Below are 15,537 nucleotides of genomic sequence, written 5' to 3' on the forward strand. Positions count from 1 at the left end.
GCCAAGGCTAAGTCCCGACACGTAGCAAAATGCACTTCGACGGCAGTCGAATGTTCTAGAACAATGACGCATTTGACCATTGGGACCCGCAAATGTTACCATATAAGGTAATGTTTGACGCTGCACTTTGAGGGTAGGAGCCCCAAACGTGCAGCCCCAAAAATCAGTTCGAGTCAAAAGCTAGAAGGAACAAGTCGAGTCTCCTAGGACCTTCAGTCCTCTTATCTCTTAAACTTATCCAGGCAATCCTTTGTCTCTTAAAACTATAATTATCTAGCTCATGGCTCTGGTTATCAATTTGTATAAAGAAGAAACATTGTAAATCAAACGTCAATAAACTTTATTATACAAAAGAATTTCGAGTTTGTCGTGAATCAGCGATAGAACCACAACAAAGTATAGAAGAGTAAATAAATTTTACACAAAATATTTCGTACATTTTTTAACACTTTAAATTAAATCTATTCTAGCAATCACAGCCTAATATAGGAATATAATATCTTTGTTAAAAAGCAAAAGAAAATGTATAGTAACTACATTTTCATCTCATTTATTTTATCACATTATATTATCTATTATATATCACATTATAATATCACTAGCAGACCTCACATAAGCATAAAGTTTTAAATATAACCAATATTTATGCAGAGGCTTAAACCATGTAGAAATTTACATAATTAAAAATAGAAACTATAATAATATAAATAAATCCACAACTTAAAATGTTATTTTAACTTGAAGAATCAGAATTTGTGCTAAGATTATTATTTAAATCTTCTAACCCTCCACTTAACTTACATTCCAACAACTTGATTTGAAACTTTTCTTTTTTTAACTGTTTTTCCAAAATGTTCATTTCCATTTTGTTTTTACTTGTCAACTGTTCCTTCATTAATTCCGCAAGCTCTATTTTATTTTGCAATAGGACATGTTCAATATTTTTCTTTTCATTTTTAGAATTTGATGTTGCTACTGCTTTTGTTACAGCTTTTAGCGGAGGGCTAACACGTTCCTTAAGTTTTGCTGGATTCCACTTTACCCACTTATTAATTTCATTTGATTCGGTTAAGAACTGTGAAAATAAATTTGATGCATTAAGATAACCGAATGACTAAATTATGTGTTGACTTATTTATCTTTGTAAGGGTTATAGCAAACACACGAGTGACATTAGTGAATGTAAACATAAATATAGTTGCTTAAATCTTAAAAATCAAATATTCTCTTGCTTTAAATACATTAATTTTCTGGTACTTTGAACTACTCAATATTTACATTGCTATATACAATTACTTCACTGATACCGCTTACAAAAATGATAATTAATGTACATCTCTTACTTGAAATACAGAATAGCCAGGATCATCCGGATCATTCTCCTCCTCGTCTGTATTTACGATATCTTTAATTAGATTTTTAGGAGTACTGTAATGTCGGTCACCATCAAAAGGATTGTGTAATCCTTCGACTGACGTATGTATTATTTCATACGCCTTTTCGTACACAAGGTTAGGCTTCAGCGTAGATTTCCCACCTCCTATAAAATTAATTGTCAGTATATCTACAATCAGCAAAATTATTATTATTTTATATTACCAGTTTTGTATGTCTCAAGTTTTTGCTTTGCAAAGTATTTTCGTGTTTGAGTCTTAATGTTGTTTCACCAATTTCTTAAACATTCATTGTCCACATTTTCTGCAAACTTATTATTAAATTTAATAGCAATATCACACCATGCTTTAATTTTGTCCCTTTGACCATAGGCATCCGTTTTTTTATTTTCAACTATATGTGAAAATTCCTTTATTATTTCAATAATGGCTAATTTTTTATCTGTACTGAATTCTTGTCTTCTCTTTTCCATAATGCCACTCGAATCTTTTACAATTATTTATTTTCTTCTTAATTATGGCTAATGTAAGTCTTACACTGCACTCTCATTTCAAATAGTCAATGAAAACAAGGGAACAGACGAAACAGCGGCTGCGATCATTGCTGCCAAATGTCTTTTTCATTTTTTTTGTTTCTTCGAAACTAGTTGGCAGTCCTACATGGCAACTTACTAAGTTGCGTTATTGGTGAAACTCACCCTTAAATTATCTATGTTTAGTATTCCATATACTATATAATTTCACTGCAGCCAACTATGTCCCATAAAATACACTAAAGAGTTAGGTAAAGTGTCGCCGACTGGATATTTATCGTTAACTTCTGCCTGACAATGTCGACATTTGGCAGAAAGAGTTACAGAATTGTCCTGTGATCCAAATCAGCTGGCAGCGAGAATCAGTGATCTAGATGATAATAAAATATAAATTTAGTTAATACTTTGAAAAATGTATTGAATGGTAATTTAAAGAAATTGCAAGAAATGCATATTTCCTTATCTTGCTTATGCTTTTAAGTAAATATTTTTCCTACTGCCAGAACCTTTACAGTGCAGTTAACCTTTGACCCCAATTGTACAGTACAGATAATCAGCTGAAAAACAAATAACAAATTATAAGGATCCATAATCAGTTCTCATTCTCTAATGCCAGTACAATTATACGAAATAGTTATTATTACAAGTAATCCTCTTTCCAACAATTTTCGTGAAATAATGACTGTCCCTTGACAAAGATCAAATAGGGGTTTCTGTAGAATACATTGAAATTTACTCTACTTCTTCCACATTTTCAAATAACAGTGTTAAATCCGATGCCCATCTTTTCTCTAAAAGTTGTACCCGCCATCAATACCGAACACGGCTTCTATAACGCAGTTCCTAAATGCATCTAGGGACGCCATACATGCCGGTCAGTATATTTCCACCTTAAGGGTGAGTCCGACCAAAACCTGTAAGGTAAAATTTTACCATGTAGGATTGCGAATTAGCCAATCAGCATACGTATTTTCGAAAAATTGACAATCCTACATGGTAAAATTTTACCTTACAGGTTTTGGTCGGACTCACCCTAAGATTCTCATGTTGCCTACTCACTCAGCACAATCAGCCAGCACGCCTTATCTCCACAATGGTCAAGCTATCCTCCATACAGCTGCCAAATGATCTCCCAAGGTCAAGCATATCACCATATATATTATGTTGCATTAGAATTGAAATGACTCCTGAAAGACACTTTGTTTTAGAGTACAATAATTATTATGGAACACCCTATATTATACATACATTTAAGAAAATATTTCCGAGAAAAAAGAAATTGGTATTTTTATTTATTAACTAACACAGCAATACATAAAAATCATCAAAAATGTGTAACCTACAATTTTATTAACAAGTTTCAACTTAAAGCTATTTGAATTTTTAAAAATTTCATTCATATCAGCTAGACAAATAAAAAATCTCTAAAGGTACTTTAATTATTAAAAAATAATGCATTTAATTTCAGATAATATCTGAAGGAAGTAGGTTAACTCTAACCTTGTATAAAATAGAACGTTATTGTTAATCCTTCAAATGTGCATTCTAAAATATGGGCGCACAAAATGCATAAACTTAATTAAGTCATTTTGCGCACATATACATTAATTATAAAATGCATTTCAAATAAAGATAATACCTAATCCAATTTAAAATTTAAAAGATTGGCATTTAAAAAATTCATGCTACAAAAACACTTTCACAAAAATTCAAAAACTGGAAATCTGGGGATATTTCAGGAATATATGGGCAATGGCGGGTAATGGCGAATATTTTGCTTTGCAATCAAGTCGAGCAAAAAGTGACAGCTCATAAAAAATGGCGAAGTAACTCAAAGTGACATTTAATCGATTGAATACGTAACATTGCAATCAATAAAAATTGGAAATAGCAAGTAAACTGAAGTCATCAGATAGCACTTAATTTCATACTAACACATGTGCACACGTATACAGTTTAGTACCAAAAAATATCATAAATTACAGCGGGGGCGCTACTAACGCTGGAAAAGCGAATAAACAATGAAGTTTGTAGCCCCTGACGTATATGTAGTATCCATCGAAGTGTTCGTTTTGTTAGTATGATTCGCACGTGAGTTTTCCACGTGAATTCATAGTTAAAATTTGGATGCATCATTTATATGGCAGTGATCCAGAAATCAATTAGATAAGTATTGTTTGTTAGAACAAATATTTAAATATTTGAGCAATGGTACTTTGTGGTCTCTTTGTTTTTTAGGTTACAGGAAATAGAGTGACAAATAGAAAACCATGCGTTTATTAACGCTCATCATATTCTAATTAATAAAGTAATTGGTAACAAAATGATGCCAAAACAAGGAAACTAGTTGTGGTATAGTCTATAACCCTTAACACGCAGATTATTTAGGTTAGTTTCAATGCATCTTAAAGAATAAATTAAAAGTTAAATAACATTTTTCAATATCTGATTTTTATTTACTCAGTTTTAATATTAAATGTGTTTATCAATATTATTATTATAGTATGTGTTTTCAAAATTACAGATTGTGTTAGCAAAATGCAGAAAGCAGATGAACGAATGACAGATCGAACAGCTTACATATATAAAGGTATGCAGAAACAAGAATTAAACATACATTGATCTTTTGTGACTAATTTTAATGAGGTTAGAAGGTTGTATTAATAAATATATCTTCTTTCATCATTTAAATTTGCCATAACTTGGTTTGTACGTATGTTTAAAAATTGAATCTAGATATTTTTATATATTTATATACGCAGTTGTATACCAGCATATACTTTAAACTTACTCGATTTAGATAAGATATCAAGAGACACGGTAGTGTCTCGACGGCAAGTACATAAAAGTAGGTATAGACGTGTCTATACCGCCGTCAAGGCACTACCCTCTTATACAGCAAGTTTGGCCGTCTCAATTTTCAAATCGATTTATCTCTGTGAATAATCCATTGTCATTGCTTAAGTAAAGATTTTCTTAAAATGGGTTTGAAAAAGCTTTCATTTGAGCCCACGAACATGAAAATCGGTTCACGCAATCCAGAGATATCATACTCTGTTATCTATATATATGCCGAAATAACATTTTTCTCCTTCCTCATCTCTTTTTTCAGCCAAAATGTATGTCTCGGTCTGAAGTTGGTCGCTAACGAGATAATAAACTATAACCAACGACCTAACTGTGTTTGTGAATTGTCAAATAAAGTCGATATGATCGATATAATTAATCCGTCGACTATTGTGAATTGTATATTCTAATGTGAGGTTATTTTTATTTAATGCAGTGAAGTTATTCATCGTGTTGCGATATTGCATCTGTTAAATTTATACAATCACAAATAAATTCAATTAACAGTGACTGAAGGATTCGCGAATTAGATAAGTATAACATTATATTTTACAATGCAGGATGTAGTATACTTTGTGGTACTTTGTGGTCTTTCTTTTTCAGATTAAATCAAAACAGAACATTTTCATTTTCATTGATGAGGATAGAGCTGACTGGATTAAATAAGATTAATATTTACAACTCTGTGCCTATGAGAAGTATACTTTCAACATTAATGTGCATCGGTCATTATCAGGAGGATATTAATTGAAAGAAATTGTTAAGGTAATCATATGCTAAACTTTCAGGTATTGAAATCATTAATCAAATGCTTGTTTTGCTTTTTGTTTTCTTTAAACTGATATTGATTGTAACTATCCGATAGGTTATATCATATATATACGAACAAATATTTCAGATTAAATTATGGCAATGCTTATTTGAAAGATATGAAACATTCTAAAGAATCTTCATTTACGTAAAATACAAGTTGACCAGTATTTGGATTTGAACAAATTATACGATAGTAGATGTTTACAAAAGATGCGAAGACAACCAAATATTACAGAAGTTAGGTCAACAAGCAATAAAGAAAATGGAGATGGGGCAAAATCAAATACTGGTAAGTAACTGAGATGCTTCATGTTGCTTCAAATATTTATTTTCTTTGAAGATTAAGATTGTTAAATGATGAATTTGATTTCAGGCTTACTCATAGTGTTATCATTTAGTATTTTACAGTCACTGTGGAAGTGTCTTATAGCAAATGGTAATACTTGTGCTTTGACATAAATACATTTGGTACAATAGAGTTAAAAATCCAAGGAAGAAGGTTTGCATACATACTGGCTATTGGAGTTGAATCAACAACTGGGCTTTTCACTCCTGTATTCTGGTACTTGAAACAGGCAAAGATGAAAGCATGGAAAGATTGGCAAAGTAAGAATAAGCCAATATTCAGAAAAACGTCATCAATTGCTCAGCCATAATTTAAGGATGAGACTCATTGGATGAAGTTCTGAAAAATTGAGTTAATAACTATTAATTGTTTTCCTCTGCTACCTATGCTAGTATTCTAGGCCAAAGGCAGTGTGCGAGACAGTGCCCAAGTAGGTTCCAGTCCTGTGGTCAGAAGGGAAGGTTATATCTGAGAATAAAAGTTCGAAGACAAATGTAAGAGGTAAAAGAGTCTTTATTCAAATAAATAAAAATTATACAAAATTTTACAATATTTACAAAAAGAACCGCTTAGACTAAGATGATCGACTTTCTAGGGAATTCGTCGTCGTCAGATTCTAGGGAATTTCGATAGACGAAGATTCCTAATAACCGTAGAGACTCGAATTCCCCAGAAAGGAACGCGGACTTAGAAACTCCATGACTGGACAATTTTTTCTAGGGTATTCCCTAGTAAAATCCCCAGCCACGGGAGGAAGCGAAGTTGGAGAAGTGGTTTTAGGGAAGGGGAAGTCCCCTTACCCTTCGGCCGCCTTCTCCAAGAGCTCTAGTGGCTCCGAGCCACCCCAACCCTTAGGGTGATTTTACCCCTCCCACTACCCGACTCGTCGAGAGCCCTGGATTTGAGGGTCGGAACACTGGGTCCGAGGTAGTCCTCGGAGGCAGTGTGGAGGGGAAGGAGAGGGTTTTAACTTCTCCCGGGAAGTCCCCGGAGAAATCTCCCTTAGGAGGGAGGAAATGCCGCAGAGGGGAAGTCCCCTCTTGGAAGGCAGTGGGTGGTGGGTGATACTTACCAAAGTATCCAAAAAGTTGGCCAAGTGGAGGCGCTGCCGTTGAGGCGTCAGTTAGATGCCGTGGAGGCGAACAAAAGCTGCTTTCTGTTGCTGCGGTTGCTGCTGTTAATCAGCTGTCGAGCAAGGCTGAAGTGCGATGGGTCCTTATCAAGGACCCATCTATATAATTACGCGACACTAATCTTGCCAGCGAGAGAGCTGCCGCGGGCGCTGGCCACCTAGTGGCCAAGCGCGCAAGGAGTGTCGCTTCGCGGCCGCGACGCGCCAGGGCCAGAAGACGCGCAAGCGCGCCGCGGAGAGAGGGACAGATAGAGCGGCTAAACGCTGTCGGTCTAGCCGTCTATTGTGAGCGCAATAGAGATGGGAGATATAACAGAGAAATGCGGAATCTACTTCGCAACATTTTCTGCTCCTCCCAATCTCAAACAAACTCCCCCCGTTGACGCGATAGCGTCAAGACAAGGAAGAAAGAGTGTAATCAGTTTAACAAGTTTTATTTACAAATAAAGAATATAAAACATATAAGGACGAGACGACTATTTACACGGCTTCATTTGAAGTTTTGCGGAATTTAATTCCAGGGCCGGAGTCCACCGGAGTATAATTTTGCCCTGAGGGGCCCAGGCCTTCCATCTCCGCAGTTTTAGGACGGAATATAGGGGCACTTCAATTTCTTGCCCGAATGCGCGGACCCTGATTTGTTGAGCATTGCGCTCGAGCTCCCTGGCGCTGGGATCGTCTAGGACTTTCCCAACCCAGTTCGCCGAGGCAATGCTTTTCTTAGAGGCGATGACGGGCCTCTTCCGTCTCGCCCGTGTTCGGGTTGCTGGAGGTGGAGGTGGTGGCGGTGCCGGCTCCTCATTCGGCCCCGCCGGGAGGACATGGCCGAACAGCCGCCGAAATTCACTTTCCTCCCGGGGGGCATGTAATTCTAGGACGTCGTCCCCCTCGTCCTCATAGCCTACGCCCAGTAGGTGGGCCCATGGATAATCCGCCATGCTCAAATATCGCTGCACCAAAAAAGGCAAATGATGAGTACGAAGACTCAGTAAGTATTGTTGGAGTTTTGGAAGAAAAGACATGGCGGAGATCTGAAGTGTTCCAGAAGGCTTGGAACAGGAAAGAGGGCGACCTGAAGAGTCCCAGGAAGCCCGAGAGAGGAGGTGGTAACCTGGAGAGCCCCAGGAAACCAGGAAGAGAGTAAGCAACCTGAAGAGCCCCAGGAAGCTTGCGAAGGAAAGTGGCAACCTGAAGAGTCCCAGGATGCCGGAAAGCAGGGTGAAGATAGACCCTGATACGACCCAAAGTGAAGGCTAAGAGGGGAGTTTACAGAGTTGCGAGAGATTCCGTTGAATCTCTTTTCTCGCGGTTTTAAGGACAGCTACGCGAGCTACTCCGTCCACCCCAGGAACTAGTTTGAGAATCCGCCCCAAGGTCCACATACGGGGAGGATTGTTAGGTACTTTGACAAGCACTAAATCTCCTTCACCGAATTCCGAGTTAGAGTTCTGCCATTTCGGCCTATGTTGCAGAGTGTGTAAGTATTCGGAAGACCACTTCTTCCAAAAGGTCTCAGTGATTCGATTCACGGTTTGCCAACGGTTTAATGATGATTCGCGTAAATCCAAGGTGGAAAATTCAGGTGGGGAATTTAACGCCCGTCCTGACAAAAAATGCCCCAGAGTGAGTACGTCCAACGACTCTGGATCATCATGTAACCGCGATATAGGTCGTGAATTTAAACAGGCCTCAATCTTGGTCAATAGTGTGGCCATTTCCTCGAAATTAGGCACAAAAACTCCGAGGGAGCGCTTCAGGTGGTGCTTCATGCTTTTTACGGCACTTTCCCAAAGACCGCCCCAGTAGGGAGTAGCGACCGGAATGAATTTCCACTCGATTTTACTAATGGAATCGGTGTTCTGAGCGCGTGCAGCTTCTAAGGAACATCGGTAGGCGCGTTTTAGTTCAGCGTCCGCTCCTTGAAAATTAAGGCCGTTGTCCGAATACATGACGGCGGGTTTTCCACGACGAGAGATAAATCGAGTCAGCGCGGCGAGGAAGGCCTCGGTGTCCAGTCTGGAGACGAGTTCCAAGTGAACAGCACGGGTAGCTAGGCATACGAATACCGCCACGTAGCATTTGACGGACTTGGCATTGCGACCGTGGTGTAATTTTACCAAAAAGGGCCCGGCATAGTCTACTCCGGTGTGTTCGAAGGTAAAGCTGCGAGAAACCCGAGCGACAGGAAGTGAACCCATGAGTTGGGTGCCGAGTTTAGCGCGTTCGCGGGCACACGTGATGCATTTATGAACGCATGCCTTTACTAGAGTGCGTGCATTTACGACCCAAAACTTTTGTCGCAACGTAGACAAAGTCAATTGCAGTCCCCCGTGAAGTGTATCTAGGTGAGTTTGCCTAATAAGAATGGCCGTTAAGTGGCAATCCGGAAGAATAATGGGGTGTTTCATTTGTTCAGAAATTTCGGCGTTCCGAAGCCGCCCCCCTATTCTTAGGATTCCTTGTGAATCAGTTACCGGATATAATGAAAGAAGCTTTGAGCGCGACGGTATACGTGACCCATGATTCAAGGCTGAAAGCTCGTCGGCGAAGTGTGTCCGTTGAACCACCTGTACGATAGCGACTATAGAATCGCGAATCTCTGAAGCGGACAGGAGGGAGTCCTCCCATTGGCCGGTTTTCCTGGTCCGCTGGACAAATCGAAGAACATAGGCCATAACTCGTACCAGTTTAGACCAAGACGAAAATTTATCAAAAAACCAACACTGGGCTTTGTCCATTTGAGCGGTTAACGCTACCTTCCGACTTTCTTCCGCGGTTTCAAAGATCTGAACGGGATTTACGGTGTGCTCACGGAGGAAAGCAGGCCCATGCCACCAAAGTGAGTCCTCTGATAACTGTTGAGCACTGGTTCCTCTTGAACACAAGTCTGTAGGATTCGATTTAGTGGGTACATAATGCCAGCTGGCTTCCGATAAATGTGTTTGGATATATGAAACGCGATTGGCCACAAACGTCTTCCAATGTACGGGTTGCTTTGCTATCCAAGCTAAAGCGACCTGCGAATCTGAATAGCAACGAATCGCATCACAACTCCCGACCAAGCTTCCCTTGACGTGAACCAATAATTTGACAAGAAGGGCAGCGGCGACTAACTCCAGACGAGGGATTGAAGTGGTCTTGATCGGAGCGACCTTTGTTTTGGACATTACTAAATGTACCGAGAGTTGACCGTCCTCATCAGTGAGGCGTTCATAAACGACCGCGCCGTACGCAAGCTCTGAGGCGTCGCAAAATCCAATTAATTCGCGTTTTCCAGTAGTAAGTGATTGTCCAGTCCACCGTGGGATCCGTAAAGTCTGTAAGTCTCGGAGCTGCTCATAGCACTTGAGCCATTTTGACTGATGGGCTCGGGAATTTCTTCATCCCAAGAGAGTTTAAGCAACCAGGTGGATTGCATTAACTGCTTTAAGGTGATGACTATTGGAGAGATCCATCCCAATGGATCGAAGATCTTGGCATTCTCTGATAAGAGGATGCGTTTGGTTAGTACACCAATGTGAGAAGGAGAAGCACGGAAGCGGAAGCTATCATCCCCGTGATCCCAATATATGCCCAAGACTTTACTTGATCCAGCAGGATCCTCAAAGAAAGAGTGCAGCTTGGTAGGTTCAAGCGGGGAAGACCCCGGTTGATTGAATACCCATTTGCTTAAGGAGAAGCCCCCTTTCGCCAGTAGAGCGATGAGTTGTTCCCTGACCGAACTAAGTTGCTTTAAGTCATGGGCCCCAAAAAGTATGTCGTCTACATAAGTAGAATTTAACAACACATCCTGTGCGAGAGGGAAGTTAGCTCCGTCCGTGTAAGTTAATTCGCGCAAAACTCGCGAGGATAAGAACGGTGCCGGTCCCGTACCGTAGGTCACCGTGTTGAGTTCGAAAGCCTGAAGCGCACCGGAATCAGTCTTCCATAAAATGTTCTGATACTTGCGGTCCTCAAAACGCACAAGAATCTGTCGGAACATCTTAACAATGTCTGTCACGCCTACATATCGAAAGGAACGCCAATTCATCAGGATCCGCGTGATGTCCTGTTGGAGTTTGGGTCCAATGAATAGCGTATCATTAAGCGAGACGCCAGTAGAGGTTTTAGAAGATGCGTTGAATACAACGCGAATCTTTGTCTTCTGATTATCGGTCTTAAATACTGCATGATGAGGCAGGAAGACGCGAAAATCAGAGTTCATAGGAACAGGAGACATTGTGACGAAGCGTTCGCACGTCAGATGATTGTCGCCATGCTCTGCCTCCTCCTTGCTTTGGTAAAAGGGAGGGGCAGGCGCCACCTGCGTGACCCCGCGATCATTACGCGTAATGGGTTCGATCGCGGGTCGATAGGGGGTCGATCCGCGCACGCGCGACGGCAACCATCTCGCGTGCCACTGTCCCCCGAGCCACTCGTAATTTGGGGATCATAAAGTCCAGACGTACTTTTCTTTTTTTTATACCGGGACGCCTTATTCGGTAAGGGCCTTGCCCTGTAGTCATTTTTCCTTTTCTTAGAGGTAATAGTGAGTAGTGAGTGCATATGTTAGTAGAGCAAAACCCAGAAGCAACGAAGGAGGCGTAGCTGTCAGCCTAGCGGTGGAGGATGAGCACGAGAGCATGAACCACTCTAACCTATCACCCCAGTATAAGTAACGCTAGATCCCAGGTAAACCTGATTTCTCCGAAAGGGAAAATCAGGACCTATTATTTGTCCTTGTCCTATTTCTTTTCTCGAGTTTCGTCCGGCGCGAGCAGTCGTTCCGCGTTCGGTGGTGCGACAATTCCCCAAATCGGGAGGGACGTATTAGTCCGACCCGTGATTCTTTTCATTTATTATTATTACGAGATTCTTCCGGGGTCGGTTTTGGAAAGTGGTAAGTCGGTGTAGCAGACCGCGAATCGCGTAGGGACTTCCCTTTGTATTTCCAGAATACACATTAAGACGGGGTGTAGTCCCTCGTCAGAGGAGAGCTGTGCCGAGCTTCCTCGAAGTCCTCCTGACGCGTACCTGCGCGAGTCACACTGCCCTAGCCACCCCCATATTATTTTCAGAGTATCACACGAAGCGTCTTGGTCCACACCTCGAGATAATCTCAAGCCGGTCAGCCGCGGAGGGTCATAGATACGGATCTAGCAAGCTGGCGCCCAACCCCCCCCCCCCCCCAACAAAAATTACACCATTAGCTTTATCATCGTAATAAGACTGAGGGAATGCCCTATTGTAATTATAACACGTTTGCAGATCCGTACAAAAATAAAATAAGCTGTACTCCTTTTGCCTCAGAAGCCAGTCGTTTACTTATTTTATTACCCGGCCAATAACTCCCTCCGTGTGCCTTGTGCGTCGGTTCTGGTCACTGCCTATCCCCTGGCAAACCAAGGTCCATAATTGTTACTCTTCGCTTTTAGGTATTAACCTTAGTGAAAATACTTATTTGGCCAGGCCGTGAAATACGACGTCACAAATGGCGCCCAACGTGGGGCCCGCCAAGACGCTTAGGGGATAAATTATTACAATTGTATTAATTAATTTCGTTATTTATATTTAACCCTTATTATAGTATTAACTATTATTGAGATATTATATTTCAGTCAATAATAAGTTATTTGTAGGAAACTTCGAGTCAAGCGTCGGTTGGGTAGTGAGAGGACGCGAGGTCGCGGACCAAAACAACGTTGTTTACGTTCGCGCGCTCGAGCTCGCTGCTTCGCCGTGTTTTGATACGCGTTATAGAAAGTCGAAATATTACACGGGAATATTACACAGTACTAGGAAAAATAATTTCCAAGTACTGGCAGCGGTGCTCAACGCGTGCAATTAACGCAGCGGTTCTCAGCGCCGACGAGCTCGAGGAAATTTCCTGCATGAAATTTTCTGTGTGTGTAGTTAGAGTCTTCATTAGTTAATATTATTAAACCTATATACTTTCTTTCCTTTAAAATATATATGATGTTACCCAGATATTTTCATATGCATATGTTCATACATAGGACCTTCCCTTTCGATTACGGCAAAGTAAACTAAACAATTACTTTCAATTTTTGGCCATTAATTGCCATAATAATTAATTGCCCATTTAATGGATTATTGCCAAGGTTTTGTTGCGTATAGTTCGCACACCCTTGGTTAATTACCATAGATTCCAATAAAAGATTGCTATAATACAATTAAGGGATAACCCTTGAGAGGAAAACCCTTAATTGAATATTACTTAAAGGATCCAATCCTGCGCGCAATTGTTGGCGTTTTAAGAGCAATCTCAACCTATGAAAATCGTAATTGGAATTACATATTTTTTTTTGTTATTATTCAGTATTAATTGTTAATTGAATTGGTATAATTGAGGGATAACCCTATATAGGAAGCCCTGTAATTAATACCAAAAGCAGAAAACGAAAAAAAAAAAAAAAAAAAAAAAATTCGAGATCTGTTACTTGACGGCTGGCGAGAAGAAATCCGCAACTTAGATAAAGTTTACGGATTTGAAGGTCGGCCGTGTGCATCTTTCTTGTGACCGATTAGTCCGAGAAAGGTCACCTAAAATCAATTAGTTTTTTTTACCTTTCTTTCCATATATATCATACCAGACAATTTTTGGTCATTCACCACTGAGGAAACCTCAAGTTGGCGACTTAGAAATTCCTGGTTGATTGTAACCCCCTTATTATAGGGTAAACAAATAAGACTCTCTATCAATTTTCTTTTTTTTTATTATACCATATTCGAGATTATTTTCTTTCATCTAGGCGTAATTATCGCCTCGTTATTGGATTTTACACTTGTTTTTTGCCCCTTTTCAGCTTCATTATTCAAGTAAGTACACTGTTCACAGTAGGACACTATTTGCGATTAGGCTTGTATAGGTTGAGTAGATACGCATTTCATCAGCTAACCCCGACCAGGACATACGTTATTGGTCCAATCTCCCCCTCCTCTCCTGAACAGCAAAGGAAAAATGGGTTCGTCTGAAAGAAGCAGTGGAGGACGAGACAAGCGTGCACTGAAGAGACAGACTAATAAACGCACCGAACAGGTCATTAAAGAAGGAGTGATGACACTACCATTTGGCGACCTAGTCCGAACCCTACAGGAAGAGGGCCTGAACACCAACTCTGGGCTCAACCAACTCCAAGATAGGCTAATTAGATATCTAAAGCGTAAGGAACTTGGCCCTACTGCAGCTCGTTGGGATCCAAACAGAGATGAAGCCGGAGCTGAGGGATTCACCCCTTCTCAAGTCAATATGCCGGACAGAAATTCAGTGGAAGAAACTAACACCCTCACGCCAGCCGAACTTACAACGATCACCGTAGCAGCTGGAGGAGTGTCAACGGTTGTAGTAACCTCTACGGTGACTACCATGGCGTCCATAAACACCACCGTGCAAACGGTTAGCTGTTCACAAGGATCGAATCCTTCCGGAGTCCAACGATTCTCGCCAATATTGCCCTACACGGCCAGCACATACATTCCTGGACTGAATACTCTGCCTCACGTAACCTCGGCACCAGGTTGGAGGCTGGACCCAGTTCCACCCTCGGGATCAAGAGGACTATCCCCCTTCCAAGACAGGGGAAACCACCTAGCGAATTCGCTAAACTCAATGACCCATGGTCAGGAAAGATGTTTCGCCGCAACGTCCACGGTGCGAAGAAGAACCACGCGATTGTCACCGGAAGAAGAGGAAGCTGCGCGGATCCAGGACATCGCTAAAGCTACTCTGGAAGAATTTAAACGCCTATCCATGGAATCCCATGCCACGGGCGGAGGAATACGCATAGGTGATTCAGCCAGCAATTGGCCGGCCCTACCAAAGAATCCCGGAAAACCCTGCCATTGCAACCAACAAGTTGGAGACGCCCGGGACCCCGAAACACCACAGGGAAGTAGGCATTTACCTCCGTTTGAGAGGCCTGTTCCAAACCAGCCAGCGTTGCGTCTAGCAGAAACACACCCTCAACCAGAGTCAGGTGGGAGGGAGTCGTCTGGAAGACGTAGAATATCTGCCTATCATCAAGGCTTACGAGATAGGGATCACCCTAGGATAATCAACCGGCACGCATCTAGCTCGGAAGATGATTCCTCAGAAGACACGGAAAGCCAATCGGACAGCTCTGACGATACCCAAGCTAGCGATCGCCGACATCGGCACCGTCCAGTAAGAAAAATCCGGGGAAATCGAGCAGTAGACGCACTACATAAATGGAAGATCTCTTACGTGAACGAAAGAAAGGAAAGTGCGTATTCGTTTTTAGAACGATTAGACAGATGCTGCCAAGGATCAGGGATAGCCCACAGCGATTTGCTCAAGGCCTTACCTGTTGTACTATCGGGGGAAGCTGAAAAATGGTACCGATTAGAAGGTCAACATTGTCGAACATGGGAAAGGTTCGAAAAAAAGTTCAAACAACGATTTGCATCCAAAGAATCCAGGAAGCGAATTAAGGAACAAGCATATTCCCGTCT

General features: G+C 41.0%; 2 protein-coding genes across 2 annotated transcripts; both read right to left on the reverse strand.

Annotated features, from left to right (window-relative positions):
• Positions 1–8,318: 8,318 nt before the first annotated feature.
• On the reverse strand, positions 8,319–10,232 carry LOC136773898 (uncharacterized). Its single transcript, XM_066727853.1, has one exon. The coding sequence runs from the start codon at positions 10,230–10,232 to the stop codon at positions 8,319–8,321; it is 1,914 nt and encodes a 637-aa protein (XP_066583950.1).
• A 92-nt stretch (positions 10,233–10,324) lies between these two features.
• LOC136773901 (uncharacterized) lies at positions 10,325–11,284 on the reverse strand. Its single transcript, XM_066727866.1, has 2 exons — positions 10,784–11,284; positions 10,325–10,666 (listed from the first exon to the last, which is right to left on the reverse strand). Exons 1-2 carry the CDS (start codon positions 11,282–11,284, stop codon positions 10,325–10,327), a joined length of 843 nt encoding a protein of 280 aa, XP_066583963.1.
• Between the last annotated feature and the right edge of the window lie 4,253 nt (positions 11,285–15,537).

The sequence above is a fragment of the Prorops nasuta genome, unplaced genomic scaffold (assembly GCF_024137725.1).
Source record: "Prorops nasuta isolate Cenicafe-Biocafe unplaced genomic scaffold, Cenicafe_Pnas_1.2 PNAS00001, whole genome shotgun sequence".
Classification (NCBI taxonomy): Eukaryota; Metazoa; Arthropoda; class Insecta; order Hymenoptera; family Bethylidae; genus Prorops; species Prorops nasuta.

Bases quoted from the DNA above. Each gene is read 5' to 3' on its own strand.
- LOC136773901 (XM_066727866.1), bottom strand. From the start codon at position 11,284: ATGTCTCCTGTTCCTATGAACTCTGATTTTCGCGTCTTCCTGCCTCAT. The intron at 10,667-10,783 runs GTCAGGGAACAA...TCTTTCTTTGAG, and splicing joins ACTTAAAGCAACTTAGTTCG to GATCCTGCTGGATCAAGTAA.
- LOC136773898 (XM_066727853.1), bottom strand. From the start codon at position 10,232: ATGTCCAAAACAAAGGTCGCTCCGATCAAGACCACTTCAATCCCTCGT.